General features: G+C 38.1%; 1 protein-coding gene across 2 annotated transcripts in view; it reads left to right on the top strand.

The window, feature by feature from the left end:
• Positions 1 to 2,269: 2,269 nt before the first annotated feature.
• Positions 2,270 to 15,091, top strand: part of wdr62 (WD repeat domain 62) — a 31,191-nt gene continuing 18,369 nt past the window's right edge. The window contains exons 1-18 of one of the 2 annotated variants that reach the window (XM_052576115.1): positions 2,270 to 2,746; positions 2,990 to 3,081; positions 3,840 to 3,902; positions 3,990 to 4,047; positions 6,041 to 6,211; positions 6,560 to 6,697; positions 7,180 to 7,362; positions 8,499 to 8,659; positions 10,726 to 10,915; positions 10,998 to 11,132; positions 12,365 to 12,528; positions 12,606 to 12,697; positions 12,797 to 12,922; positions 13,003 to 13,073; positions 13,550 to 13,671; positions 13,825 to 13,900; positions 13,984 to 14,095; positions 14,195 to 14,258. In XM_052576115.1, coding sequence (XP_052432075.1) covers positions 2,597 to 2,746; positions 2,990 to 3,081; positions 3,840 to 3,902; positions 3,990 to 4,047; positions 6,041 to 6,211; positions 6,560 to 6,697; positions 7,180 to 7,362; positions 8,499 to 8,659; positions 10,726 to 10,915; positions 10,998 to 11,132; positions 12,365 to 12,528; positions 12,606 to 12,697; positions 12,797 to 12,922; positions 13,003 to 13,073; positions 13,550 to 13,671; positions 13,825 to 13,900; positions 13,984 to 14,095; positions 14,195 to 14,258 — 2,168 coding nt within the window. In that variant the 5' untranslated portion in view covers positions 2,270 to 2,596. The remainder of the gene's footprint in view (positions 2,747 to 2,989; positions 3,082 to 3,839; positions 3,903 to 3,989; positions 4,048 to 6,040; positions 6,212 to 6,559; positions 6,698 to 7,179; positions 7,363 to 8,498; positions 8,660 to 10,725; positions 10,916 to 10,997; positions 11,133 to 12,364; positions 12,529 to 12,605; positions 12,698 to 12,796; positions 12,923 to 13,002; positions 13,074 to 13,549; positions 13,672 to 13,824; positions 13,901 to 13,983; positions 14,096 to 14,194; positions 14,259 to 15,091) is intronic. The other variant, XM_052576116.1, reaches the window with a different exon arrangement.

The following is a 15,091-nucleotide window of genomic DNA, read 5'->3' as shown; positions in this document are numbered from 1 at the left end:
GATTTAAAACCCTTGATCCCACCCACAGTGAAGCCACATCCCCTTTATGAAATATAGCGATTATTTCTAATGAAAACTGCTCACTCATCTTATACAGGAGTCTTTCTCCTTAGTTTTAGCTTCAGTCCATCCAAAAATAGAAATATTATGTAGATAATAGGTTGCTTTGAGCCAATCATCTGAGCAGTAAACACCATGTGAGTGATTAATCAGTAAAGGCAGCAGACATGAAAAGAAAAAAATTATACATCAGAATCAGAAAGAGCTTTATTGCCAAGTATGCTTATACGCATACAAGGAATTTGTTTTAGTGACATAAGCTTCCAGTACACAGAAACAACAACACACAGACAAAAAAAAAAAAAAAAAAAAAAGAGATTTACAAATTGGCAAATAAATAAGTGTATAAACAATTGTGCTATAAATGATAATGGATAGGATGGAGGGTTAGCAAATAAATATAAGGATATTGCACGTTTATAAGCATAAGTGGGGAACATTTAACTGTTCATGAGGTAGATTGCCTGGGGGAAGAAACTGTTCTTGTGCCTTGCTGTTCTGGTGTTTGCGGCTCTGAGGCGCCGGCCAGATGGCAAAAGTTCAAAGATGGGGTGACTTGGATGTGAGGGATCCAGAGTGATTTGCTGAGCCCTTTTCCTCACTCTGGATGTATACAGTTCTTGAAGGGTGGGCAGGGGAGCACCAATAATCCTTTCAGCAGTCCGAACAGTTCTCTGTAGTCTTCTGTTGTCTGATTTTGTTGCTGAACCAAACCAGACAGTTATTGAAGAACACAGTACAGACTAAATGACGGCTGAGTAGAACTGTTTCAGCAGCTCCTGTGGCAGGTTAAACTTCCTCAGCTGGCGAAGGAAATACAACCTTTGTTGGGCCTTTTTCACAAAAGAGTCAATGTGAGTGTCCCACTTCAGGTCCTGAGAGATTGTGGTTCCCAGGAATCTGAATGACTCCACTGCAGTCACAGTGCTGTTCATGATGGTGAGTGGGGGGAGTGCAGGGGGGTTTCTCCTAAAGTCCACGATCATCTCCACTGTTTGGAGAGTGCTCAGCTCCAGGTTGTTAAGACTGCACCAGACAGCCAGCTGCTCAACCTGTAAGCAGACTCATCACCGTCCTGGATGAGGCCGATGACTGTAGTGTCATCTGCAAACTTCAGGAGCTTGACAGAGGGGTCTTTAGAGGTGCAGTCGTTGATGTACAGGGAGAAAAGCAGAGGGGAGAGAACACATCCCTGAGGGGCACCACTGTTGGTGGAGCAGCTGTTTGACGTGAATTCCCCCAGTCTCACTAACTGTTGCCTATCTGTCAGAAAGCTGGTGATCCACTGACAGATAGGGCTAGGAACAGAGAGCTGGGTCAGTTTGGTCTGAAGGGCTGTTGGGATGATGGTGTTGAAAGCAGAACTAAAGTCCACAAATAGGATCCTCACATAAGTCCCTGTTTTGTCCAGATGTTGAAGGATGAAGTGCAATCCCATGTTGATAGCATCATCCACAGACCTGTTTGCTCAGTAAGCAAACTGCTGGGGGTCCAGTAAGGATAAAATACACACACACACACACACACACAAGCAAGTGTAAATAAATATGTTATAAATATATAGACACATTTTCTTATTTATTGTTATTCTTTAAGGTGCTTTTGCTGATAGATATATATATATATATATATATATATATATATATATATATATATATATATATTATATGCTAAGCTACTTCTAAATATAATGTTGGAACTTAATATTCTGTGAAGCTGTTTTGCAATGATTTGTATTGTGAAAAGCGCTTTACAAATAAACTTGAAAATTTGAATTGTGTGGATTTAAGCTAAAAAAGGAAATTAAAATATAGAATAGGAATATAAACAAAAGCTTTTCTTAAATTATTTGTGCTCCGTGTTTACGTTATAACATAATTCATGCAATATTTAATAGTTTATGTAAATAGCCATTTCATGCAGTACATTGTCTATCCTAATGTTTGAAACCATTTCTGTAACTGTAATTATATGATGAACTTAATTTTGGAAAACTGTAAACGATTATTGCATATATTATGTTAATGATGAGTTTAAAATGAATTTAATGATCACAACTTTTAGTAAATGTAAAAAATATATATTTTTATTTATTTATTTTTATTAACAGAACAAACACAAAAAAGTAAGACGTCTGGGCAAACCTAGAAATTATGTCATATTAAACTGACCAATAGAGAGTTAGATACATGTATGATCCCGCCCCCGGTGCGCGATTCATCCAATCACAGGAGACGGTGTATGTTTGAAACGGCCAGTATCAGATCACATTACATGGACTTCGTTCATTGCTAACAGCTGTGTAACATTGTCGAAGTTTCGTTTTCAGCCGAAAAAACAAGTAACGTTACTGTCTTCGTACTTTCCAAATTAAAACTTTTGATCCTCAGTCAGTATTAAAAAGTCGGACGGAGTATAAAATAGTCGAGCATTCGCGCTTCTTATCAGCTGACAGCATTTAACATTTTTTAAATGCAAACTAATATGTGTTTATAGACTCTGCATTATTTATTGAACCGTTATTAAGTTTTACACTATGGCGGATGGGACTTTGGTCTTTGGAGCGAATCTAAACGCGAGTTGTTTGACCTCTCGAGCAAAGAAAGTCAACAACAACAGCATTTCAGCAGCAGCGAACATGAGGAGAAAGACGAGACAGAGCAACAGAAGAGACATTCACAGCCGGGTAAAGTCCTGAGCAGCATGACACACTCAGCCCTGTTGTGTTTACTGTAACATTAGTGCAGAGTCTTCCTGTTTGTGCCTTCATTCTCATGCAGTCAACTTTTCCACGCATTGTGTTTGTGTTAGTCACATTTGACCAGATGCACGATACACGCCCTGTTTATTGCATTGCGTTTGCCAGCATGCATGTGAAATGTTAATATGCAGGAGATGATTAGTTTATGATGTTGTGTTATGATTGCAGGTCGTCTTGGAGAAGGTCCTGGGCATCACTGCCTCCAGCAGCAGTGCTTTGACCTGTGACCCCAACACTGGTTTAGTAGCATATCCTGCAGGGTAGGACTATTTCTGTGTCAAGTTTTTTTTTTTTTTTGAGACCTGAATCTTCTTTATGTAAAACAAAAGGAATCTTTTATAATGGAAGTGATTGGGGACTAAAGATGTGTTCAGATCTGATAAATAACCTCAGTAACTTAGTCCATATTTTTTATCCGCTATATTTGTAGTCTTCTGGAGCTATAACTTTGTGTATTGATGAGATTTGTGTGAGATATTGCCCCAGAAATAATTGCAATAATATTGTATTTTTAAAGATAATTTTATGCCACTAAATATAAAATCATAATGAAATGGCATAATAATGCAAGAAGGCCTACACGCTTCCAAATGTCAACACTTTTAATTTAAGAATCATGGAAATTAAGTGTCAAAATACTAAATACCTGAATAAATAGTAAATAAACATTTACTAATAAAAAGTGCAAAGTAACTAGTAGAAAAAAAGAAAAATCCACAAAGAACTTGAATGGAGATTTTTCCATCTACATATCTTATATAATAAAAAAAAAAAACACTGTTTTGGACATTATGAAGGAATTCTTCTTAATCAGCCAATATTATAATGATTAAAATAGGTAATTAATATTTTGCAATATTTCTCCTTTTTTATATATATTTATTTTGATCAAATAAATACAACCTAGTTGTGCATAAAATTGGAATCTTCTTAAAAAATTGGAAGTGTAAGTATTCAAATATACTAATATATTGTCAATTATTATATAATGTATAATCCGTAAACTAATGTGTTTCAGTTGTGCGATTGTCATCCTGAGCCCAACGAAAAACAAGCAGACTCATATTTTTAACACATCCAGGTAAACAACATCCTTCTCTTTTAATTCCACAGCATAATGTTGTACATTGTGACTGAATGATGTCTAAATCCCGTGTTTGTTGCTCAGGAAAACCTTCAGTGCCTTGGCTTTCTCACAGAATGGAAAATATTTGGTCACTGGTGAGGTAAGTGCTTTGAGATGTTTTACGAGGGCCGAAAGAATGACAACCGTGCGAAATGCCCTTCTCCACCGCATTTGAAAGGGAAAGGGGGCAGTCCGTCATTGATTCGCGTGGTTATTCTGTATAAATGTGGAAGAGGAGTTATGACCGGGCTGTTTGAACATCTGTGTTCTGCGTTCCGATGCATTCCAGCTCCCGGCTGCCATGGTGAGCCCCCGTGTCTGTCCCAACAGAGAAGCGTTGTAGCGACAGCAGATCACAAATGCAGTGCAATGCCTGCTTTCCTATATTTAGGCATCTGACTCATTAAAGATGCATGTTTCACAGGGAAGTTGGAAAAAGGTTATTTAAAAGAACAGATCTCCCAAAAATGACAGTTTTGTTCTCCTATAGTGTATGTACTTTCCTCATACAAAGAATAGCCTCAGAAGGGTTTGGTAAAGCGTGAGGGTGAGGACAGGACTTTCATTATTGTGTGAGCTATTGCTGTAGGTTTGATTGATATCTCTAGCCCATCTAGATGAGTGTTAGTCACTGTTTAAACCCGTGAAAGCCACATGTTTCCTACATTCTGACTCAGCTTTGTTTATTAGTGACCATTTTTATCCACTCATGCTTTCCCTCATCATCTGAGCTCGCTGAACATAAAAACTAAATCAAAATCAGAAGAAACACTGGCGGTATAGTACTAGACAATATTTCTAAAGAGCTTCTAAAGATTTCTAAAAATGTTTGAATTGCCCACTACATTTGTCTAAATTAAATATTAAGATACTACAGTCTATGTATTTGTAATACAGTCATATGAAATGTTATTTTCCCATTTATATAAGTCATGAACCAAACCTGTTTTTGGAGTTCTCTGCTGAGATTTCGAGAGATTTGTTTGATTTCGCAGTTGATGTGTTCCAGTGACTGACGTCAGATCGGCTGTTGTTGTATAAATGAATTAAAATAGAAAAAGCTGTAAACTGAAACATTTGAAATAAAACGATTATTTAAAATTAAAATATGAATTTAGGCTTGAATTAAGTCGTCACCTTTATGTAGTGCTTTAAAAAATACAGATTGTGTCAAAGCAACTTCACAGTATTAAATGGGAAAATAGTGTCAATAATGCAAAATGAAAACAGTTTTTTTAAAGGCAGTTCATCATTAATGAAGTGATGCTGTCATCATCCAGCTCAGTTCAGTTTAAATAGTGTCTGTGCAATCAAGTTAATGATATCGCTGTAAATGAAGTGACCCCAACTAAGCAAGCCAGAGGCGACAGCGGCAAGGAACCGAAACTCCATCTGTGACAGAATGGAGAAAAAAAAACCTTGGGAGAAACCAGGCTCAGTTGGGGGTCAGTTCTCCCCTGACCAGACGAAACCAGTAGTTCAATTCCAGACTGCAGCAAAGTCAGAAGAATCATCGATTTCCTGTGGTCTTGTCATATATATATATATATATAAGTAAATGGAGGTCTTTTTTTAATACTTCCTTCACCACTCTGTTCTTGGTAATGTATTTTTCGGACTATAAGTCGCACCTGAGTATGTCGCATCAGTCCAAAAATACGCCATGATGAGGAAAAAAAAACATATAAGTCGCACTGGACTATAAGTCGCATTTATTTAGAACCAAGAACCAAGAGAAAACATAACAGTTTACAGCCGCGAGAGGGCGCTCTATGTCTTCAGTGTAGACTACAGGAGCACTGAGCAGCATAGAGATGGTAATGTTTTCTCTTGGTTCATGTCTCTTAGTTCATTTCTCTTGGTTCATGTCAAATTAATTTTGATAAATAAGTCGCACCTGACTATAAGTCGCAGGACCAGCCAAGCTATGAAAAAAAAGTGTGACTTATAGTCCGGAAAATACAGTATGTTGTATAGTAGTGTAGACACTTTGTATCTGGGTGTGGGGTCTCCCACATTTATTCGGATGATTTTTTTTTTGCATTGTTACCATCACCAATCTGTTCCCTATCTCTTTCCCTGTTGCTTGGCAGAGCGGGCACATGCCCTGTGTGCGGGTGTGGGACGTGGCAGAGCGGACACAGGTGGCAGAGGTCCAGTGTCACAAGTACGGGGTGGCGTGTGTATCGTTCTCCCCCAACGGAAGCTACATAGTGTCTGTGGGATACCAGCACGACAGGACAGTCAGCGTCTGGGAGTGGAAGGTGGCTACCAAATCACTGCCATAAACCTTATTATATAAAATTATCTACATTATAAGTAGATTCGCATTTCCACTGTTTCAAATTGACATCCTTTACAGGGGAGCAATTTATGCATTATCTATAATCCCAACTGGTAAATGCAACTGTGCGCAGTCATTTGTAATTCTGATATTTCTGACTCTACTTGAAGGACACATCTTTGATGACACTGTAGCATGTTCTGGATGAAGTAAACTGAACTTCATCAGACATCCTGTGCTCTGTTCGTAGGGACTCTGTCAGTCAGAAGGCAGCTTGTGAGTCTGGTTTACAACAAATAATGCTTTTAAATCTCTTCTTTGCTTGTAGAAGGGGACTGTTATAGCATCCAACAAGGTGTCCAGCCGTGTGCTTGCTGTATCATTCTCGGAGGACAACAGCTACTTTGTAACTGCGGGGCACAGGCATGTGAGGTTCTGGTATCTTGATGCCTCAAAGGAAAGAAGGGTGAGACCCTTGACACATGTTGCTACAGTCTACAGATGCACTGAAATTCCAGACGCTGAAAAAATGTATAGTTATGTTTTTATGCAAACACGCACTACTGGTCAAAATATCCATTTCTATTTTAAAATGTTATTTATTTCTGGGTAGTTAAAGCTATTTTCTGCATCATTACTCTAGTCGCATATGTTTTGGTGCTCAGTTTGTATTATCAATGTTTAAAACAGATTTTGCTGCTTATTTTTGTGAAAACTGTGACGCATGCGTTTTAGGATACTTCAAATTATAGAAAAATGCTAATCTGAATTGACGTGATCAGTGCCATTTCCTGTGTTTGTGGGTTTGTCGCTTTGCCAGACGGAGCACGTAACACTTGTTGTTCAAATGAGCACACATTTTCTTGAACATTTTTCATGTTCTTGAAACATTTAAGAAAGTCCTCACCTGTTGAGGATGTTCATGTGTTTTCTGATTGGCTGCTCCAGGTGAACAGCACAGTTCCTCTGATTGGTCGCTCAGGGCTGCTTGGGGAGCATCAGAACAGTCAGTTCTGTGGTTTGGCGTGTGGCCGTGGCTCTATGGCCAGCAGCACCTACTGTATCACACACACGGGTCTGCTGTGCCAGTTCAACAGCAACAGACAACTGGACTCCTGGGTCGATCTCAAGGCAAGTGTTTCACTGCTGAAGTGCAAGTGTCTCCTATCAATCATTTCCAGTTGCCCTGTAGGCTTATAATTGTAATTGAAGTAGGCTTGCCTATTTCAAACTGATTTTGTTGCACTTTATTTAACCTGGGACTATGGAAGCCCGTTTCTGCCACTACATTTTTTTTATATATATATATATATATATATATATATATATATATATATATATATATATATATTTTACAATTCTTAATTCCTTTTTTTCTCAGCATTCTGAGTTTATATATCGCAATTGACACTTTTATAAGTTTATATCTTGCAATTCTGACTTTATAATTCGCAGTTGCGAGAGATGAACTCCCAATTCTGAGAAAAGTCAAAGTTGAAAACCAAGAATAACCAAATCATATTTTTTTCACGGAGCCTTGTAGTTTGTGGTAACTACCATTTAAAGGAATAGTTACTCCAAAAGTTCACCCAAGAGTTTCTTCACCAGAACCGATTTAAAGAAATCATTATGGTACATCATTTGCTCACCAGTGAATTCTCTGTTGTAGTTGATTGGGTGCCGCTAGAATGAGTCCAGCTGGCTGATCAAAACACTAGAGTAATGCACACTAGTGGACAAGTGCTATCTTGCAAACCAGAGGGGCCAGTAGCTGTTATAAAGCAGATATAATTTCTTTTTAATTTTTTCATATTTAAGAAATTTGAAAATGGTTTAAAAAATAAAATAAATGTGAAAAATAAATAGTTATACTTTAGATGACAAAGTATTTTTCACAAATATATAATTAAGTATGCACAGATAAAACATTTTATTCGAGTGAAAACATGCTAAAACAGTTCTAAGTAAATCCCTTACTGATGGATTTGTCTATTAATTATATAAATTTTTTTTTTTTTTTTTTTTTATTTACAAGAATTGCAATTTTTCACTTCAAGACATTAATTGATGGACTGGAGTGGTGTGGATTATTGGGATATTTTTATCAGCTGTTTGGACTCTCATTTTGACGGCACCCAAGGCCAGTATGAAATAGCTGAACACGTACGTAACATGATTATGTAACGTGTCTTGGAGACAAGTAGGACAGGATTTTTAGATATATTTAGGAAAGTATCCTGTCTTATGTCTTTGTTTTGCTGTTGTAGACGACGTCAGCACGGTGCTTATCGGTGAGCGAGACGTTTGTCTTCTGCGGCTGTGCTGATGGCACAGTGCGTGTGTTCAGCCCACAGGACCTGCGTTACATCAGCACACTGCACCGGCCGCACTGCTTGGGAGTAGATGTGTCTCAGGGCACCCAGCCAGGGTAAGAGACCGTCAGCAAATCCTGGACTAATAGAGCCACAATGATTTCTCTTCTTTTCTTTGCTGTTTAAACAAATGATTGTATCGTTGCATGCCAATGGCATTTCTAAAGTGTCATTTAAGATGCAGTCACAAGTTAAAATTAGTTCATCTATGACAGATGTGTCTAGAGCTGCTGTTTTTTTTTTATTTCACTCAAGTTTATGAACGCAAGGTCACACAAATCCCATGTGAATACCAACTTCTTGCAGAGCAAATATAATGCAAACGCAAGAATATTGGTAGTATCAGTGTACCATATTTTCTGAAGTGGCACCAGGTGATAACAGCCTGTATACCATATTATAATAATTATAACCATATATTTGAGTTCCCCTACTAAAATTAAATCTTGCAAATTATATGGTATACAGAACAAGAATGAATAATAAAAATAAACCTAAATCATTCATTATAAGTTGCTTTCATTATAAAATGTTGGAAATGCTCTATATAAATAAACTTGACATATCTTATAGTGACTAACAAACTCAAATTGTGATTAAGTTAAATGTGAGGAAAGATAACAGTTGAAACCCTCAAGATTAAACGCATTTCTAATTTCTCATCAGCTGACTTGTTCGCTATTTACCGTATTTGGTAATATAATTATTTTTATTTTGACAAGTAAAAATATTTCTGATCTACAGTGTTTTTCCTCTTGAAATAAACAAAAGGACTAAAGAAGGATAATGAATGTTTAAGCAAATAAATACCCTGTAAAAAAAAATAAAAAAAAATGAAATGAAATGTGAGTGAGGCTTTGGGAGAAAAAACTGGATTTTATGTGTAGTAACACATGGCATATTGCAGCATACTTACAAACTGTAATAGTATGTTGTCATACTAAAATAACAGTCAAACATTAAAATAACTAAAATATCACTTAAAAATACTAAAATAACACAATCACTGGTGTGAGTAATGACAGCAAGATAATCTCATTAACTTGAGTTTTTGTGTATATACATACACCATATTGGGGGTGGGGGGGGGGTTGTGATTTCATTTCATTTTTAACGTTAGTTAGTGTGTGTAATGTTGCTGTTTGAGCATAAAAAAAATAATCACATAAAAAAACAAGTTACTTCCCGGGTTCATGACATCACAAACCCAGATAAACCCCGCCCTCGGGAAAAGGCAGCAAAGTGGGCGAGGGTATGGTGTGCTGCTTTAGAGATGAGGAAGAGAGAACTAGAGATGCACGTAAAAATCTGTTCATGTATGATCATCTGATGATTCTAATGGAGTCACAAGTTTCTAAATCAATGTTCTAAAGCAGAGTTTCTTAATACTGTTCCTCTGTCACCCTGCTCTCTCTTTCACTCAGCTCAGGTCTGACAATGAACTGTTCCAATTATACACTTATTTTTACATAGCTATGAGAAGCATTAAACTTGTATGTGCCTGCAGTTGCCGTACTGTATTAAAGCTTTAATCAGGATAAAACTGTATATTAAAAGCTAACATGAGCAGCAGCATTTACAATAACAGTGTATCTACAAGTATGAGACAACAACAAACAGAAAACATTGGCCTACCATTAAAAGCCGTACTTGCAACAGGTTTTGCACAAACCTCTTCGATAATATCCTCTGTTTCTCTATTTGGCACAAAATGATAAGCGATATTAACGATGCTGTTGTTTACAATACAACTGGAGCACATGTGACTAAGGTGGGGGGCGGGACGTTTAGATGCGCACTAGAGGTGGTTTAGCCAATCACAACACACTGGGCTAGCTAACCAATCAGAGATCATTGACTATTTCTGAGGGAGGGGCTTCATAAAAGCAGGAAATGATCAGCGTGTTTCTCAGAGAAGGGACAGAGCAGTGTGGAATAAAGGTAAATTATATGTGACGATGTTTTTTTTTTTTTTTTCTTTTTTTTTTTTTTTTTAAACAAAGCATTAACACATGTTAGACTGCACCCCATGAACACAATCAAGCCTAGAAAGAAAACACTGGACCACACCTTTAATATCAAATTTTATAAATTTTTTCTTTGATTACTTCTCTTTTTCTAGGCATTTGTTTGGCGCAAACCCAGAAGCACAGTATCCAGATACGTTGGCTTTAACCTTTGACCCTGTGACCAGGCACTTGACGTGTGTGTATAATGACCACAGTGTGTATGTGTGGGATGTGCGGGACGTTCAGAGCGTTGGCAAGGTCTATTCAGCGCTGTACCACAGCGGCTGTGTGTGGAGTGTGGAGGTGAGGTAGTGACAGACCATGTTGATCAGATAGATTATACTCTAGCTAGGCCAGTTTCTTAATGTATGAATATTCTCTGCAGACCTACCCCGAGCTTGAAGATTCATCTGCGGCATGTTTGTCCCCCGGCTCTTTCCTCACCTGTTCTTCCGATAACACCATACGCCTGTGGAAGAGTGATTCAGGACATGGCCTTCGCCACAACCTTTACAGCCAGGTACTGCTAGCCACGACAATATTAAATCATATTTTCACATTTTTATCCTTTTTTTATGCTAAATGTGAAAACGTTTCCAAGAATTGAAAAAGCTGAGAGGTACAATTTGTAAGATATTTGCTGTAAAATATCCAAAAACCACTAGGCTAGTGTTATATATATATATTTTGTCCAGCTGATTACTAACAATCTGTTTTCAACCACTTGTAAATCATGAGAAAATCTCCATTCTAAACAGTGACACGGGACAGTGCACTCGCCTGTCAATGATGTTAGTTACCCTTTGTTACCACCTTTACTGACGTAGAAACCACATGACAAGTGTCGTGGACAAATGCGGAAGTAGCTTCGCGACAAACTTCAACTAGAAATAGATGCTGATCTCACTTGTTTTACTCGACAGCGGAGTTGTTTTGATTCGTATCTTTACAGAAAACCTATGCTATTATAACGATCAACAAGATTAGTTTTATGGGGCATACAGACCAAACGTGGGGCATCGCGTCTCTAGACCCGTGCGAGGACGTGTCTGATCGCGTCTTTGCATTGACTTTGTGTGTAATCTACGCGCGCAAATCGTTGAACTCGCGTTAAAGCCATGATTTATCTTTCCGTCTGATTGATGGCCGTCGGCAGTTGAGTAGAAGACAACAAATCCCATCATTCCAGGCTCCATAGCGTCATCCAACCATGCATTTGTTATTGTTTTGATATTGCGCCCTCTAGTGCAAGGTCCTACAATCTGTACCTTTAATAGTGTTTGTAATTTCATACCAGAGGTATTATTGTGTGCAGATTTGACATTTTTATGTATTAATTAGGAAACTGAATGACCGAATATTTGTATTTCTAAATATGAATTTGCCATACTCTAATTTTACACTGATAGTCCATTTCACTAAAACATTGACACTTAAAGTTCACAAAGAAAACACAATTAAACCATATGATTTAGGCTTTATGCATGTTCATTCATCTGTTTAATATGCAAGTAAAAGCTAAAGTAAATCGGTTCATCATATGAAGTGATTTGTGCATCATATGTGTCTTTATGAACTTTTTAGAAGCATCAGTTTTGGTGGAATAAACTTTCAATGGAGGGAAACATCTCTTAGGTTTCATTAGAAACACTGTATTTTGTTGTTTATCTAAAGGTTTTGGAATGGTGTGAGGGTTGACAAAATATTTTGCCAATACATTCTTCTTGCATTCATTGATTTTTGCTGTTTCAGGATATCGTAAGGATCGTGTATGTGGATGATGACACGCAGCACCTCAAAGCTGAGGCTGAGAAAGCCGAGGGAGCAAGCCAGGATGGTAAATCTGGGGTCAGGGTGATGGGAATCAGCCCAGATGGCCAACTTTTGGCTGCCGGAGACCGCAGTGGAAACCTGAGGTGAGAGAAAATAAAGGATCTACGCAGAGAACTGAATCCTAAACGAACATCTGCTAAATCATCTGTCACTTCTTCAGAATCTTCGGCTTGCAGTTTATGGACGAGCTGCAGAAAATCGAGGCTCATGATTCGGAGGTTTTGTGTCTAGCCTTCTCCCCAACTGAGACCGGTAAGTGAGCCATTTCTTTTTCAAATGCATATTTTGTTTTGCACAAACAGTTTAATTTAATTTGAGATGAAATACGTCTTTGTGTGTTTTTCCTGTCAGGTTTGCATCTGTTGGCTTCTGCGAGTCGTGATCGGCTCATTCACATTTTTGACATGGAGAACAAATGCAATTTAGTGCAGACAGTTTATGATCATTCGGCCTCCATCACTGCCATCAAGTTTACAGGTGAGTTCACAGTAGATAAACACTTAATGATCGTATACTCTTAGATATTTAGATTAAGACATGTCATACATTTATTGTAGGATTGAGTTCCGAGTTGTGTATGGTTAGCTGTGGAGCTGATAAGAGCATCTATTTTCGATCTGCTGAAAAGGTAAGGATGCTACAGTTATGTTGCGGTTATGTTTTTCTGTTACTGCTGTTATGTTATAGAGGTATTTTCTTATATATACTACATAGACAGACAGCGTAGAGATTGGCCAGTCATAAATAGTGCTGCCCTGGAGCAGATAATTCAAAATATTCTCATGATTTTGGAGATATTCAACCGTTATTTTTTAAATTAGGAAGAAAAATTATTCAATTTTCTTAAAGGGTTAGTTCACTCAAATGTAGCTTTGCTTCAATTTTCAGTTATTAGACACATTGTTTTTTGATTTCAGAAATGTTATTTAATTAAAAATAATCCAGAAAAATTTAGCAGGGTGGGGGGGGGGGGGCGTGGAAATGTGTCAGGGGTCAGTCAGTTAACATGCAAATAGACATCTAAGTTTTGATTTTGATTAATCTGCCTTTAATGCAACTTATTTGTTTCTTTCTAACTGTTGTTGTTTTTCTCTCTTCTGAAAGACCTCTGAAGGCTTGAACTTCTCACGATCTCATCACATAGTGGAGAAGAGCACACTGTATGACATGGACCTGGACGCCACTCGCACACACACGGCCATCGCATGCCAAGACCGCAACGTGAGGTAGGGCTTTGTGTGAGCAGTTATTCATTATAAAGGCTCAGATGGTCTTTTTTCTTTTTGAATGCTGATACAACAATAATAAATGCGTGTATATATCAGATTTATATCAGTTATTTGCATGAATGCCATTTCAAGACTCTTCTTCATTTTCAGAGTTTACAATGTGCAGAGTGGCAAGATGAAAAAGTGTTTCAAGGGCTCCTTGAATGATGATGGGACACTGCTTAAGGTGTGTGTGTGATGTGGATAATACTCTTTATGGTAATAACTTTATTTTTTTTTTGGCAATAACTTTGTTGTTTTTGCTCTCAGGTTCAGTTGGATCCCTCTGGGATGTTTTTGGCCACCAGTTGTTCAGACAAAAATATCTGTATCTTTGACTATGAGTCAGGCGAATGTGTAGCCACCTTATTTGGACATTCGGGTAAGATTGTTTTTTTTATCACTCATTTCATTCTTTCCCCGTATAAACAAATCTTTTTTGGTCTCCTTATTGTTGACCAAACATTTTATCCTCACACAGAAATTGTTACGGGCATGAAGTTCAGCCAGGACTGCAGGCATCTGATTACGGTCTCTGGTGACAGGTAAGTCTTTTAACTTAATAATATATATTAGGGGTGTAACGATACGCGTATTCGTATTGAACCGTTCGGTACGAGGCTTTCGGTTCGGTACACGGTACGCACTATGTACCGAACGGTTCGTTGGACTAATTTATTATATTTGGAAAAAAAAATTTGTGAAATATAATGATATGCGTTCAACAAGGTAGCCCAATAACCCAAACGACGTTACAGGCAACGCCCCTGACACCCCCGAAGAAGAAAAAAAACACCAGCTTATATGTTTATGTTAGGCTACTCTCAGTCAGGCGCTCGCTCACTCAGTACGCGCTGAAGGCTTGTTTCAAAAATGGCCAATGCGTTTAAAAGACCAGAAATAGAAGATCCTCCAATAACCAACAGGTCTGGTGTTTGGGTGCATTTTACCAATCGATCGGGGCATCCAAACAAACACGGAAATCAAAATGGACTAGTACTGTACTGTGTCGGAATTTCCTGAGCAGTACGATACAATTAACAGGCCTGCACTTTATTAGATAATAGAACGTATGCATGGGCAGTTTTGAAAACTCCACCTACTTTGCTCTTGGCATAGTGCAGCGCAAATCGCGTTGTATCTGAAGGGCAACGCTGAGCCCAGGGTCCAGCGCAGCGCATACCGCGTCCTGTGTGAAAGACCCTTTGGGCCATTTTCCAACGAGCCTTCAGCGCGTACTGAGTGAGCGAGCGCCTTACTCTGTAGTGGAAAACGCAGGTTTTAAGAATATGCTTAATGTAATTGAGCGCCGTTACAATATTCCTTCACGAGCCCATTTCAGCCAGACAGTAATTCCTGCTTTGTTCCAAAAAACATA

Source organism: Carassius gibelio, chromosome B15 (genome assembly GCF_023724105.1).
Source record: "Carassius gibelio isolate Cgi1373 ecotype wild population from Czech Republic chromosome B15, carGib1.2-hapl.c, whole genome shotgun sequence".
In the NCBI taxonomy this organism is placed as follows: domain Eukaryota; kingdom Metazoa; phylum Chordata; class Actinopteri; order Cypriniformes; family Cyprinidae; genus Carassius; species Carassius gibelio.
This window is presented reverse-complemented; position numbering and strand designations above follow the sequence as displayed.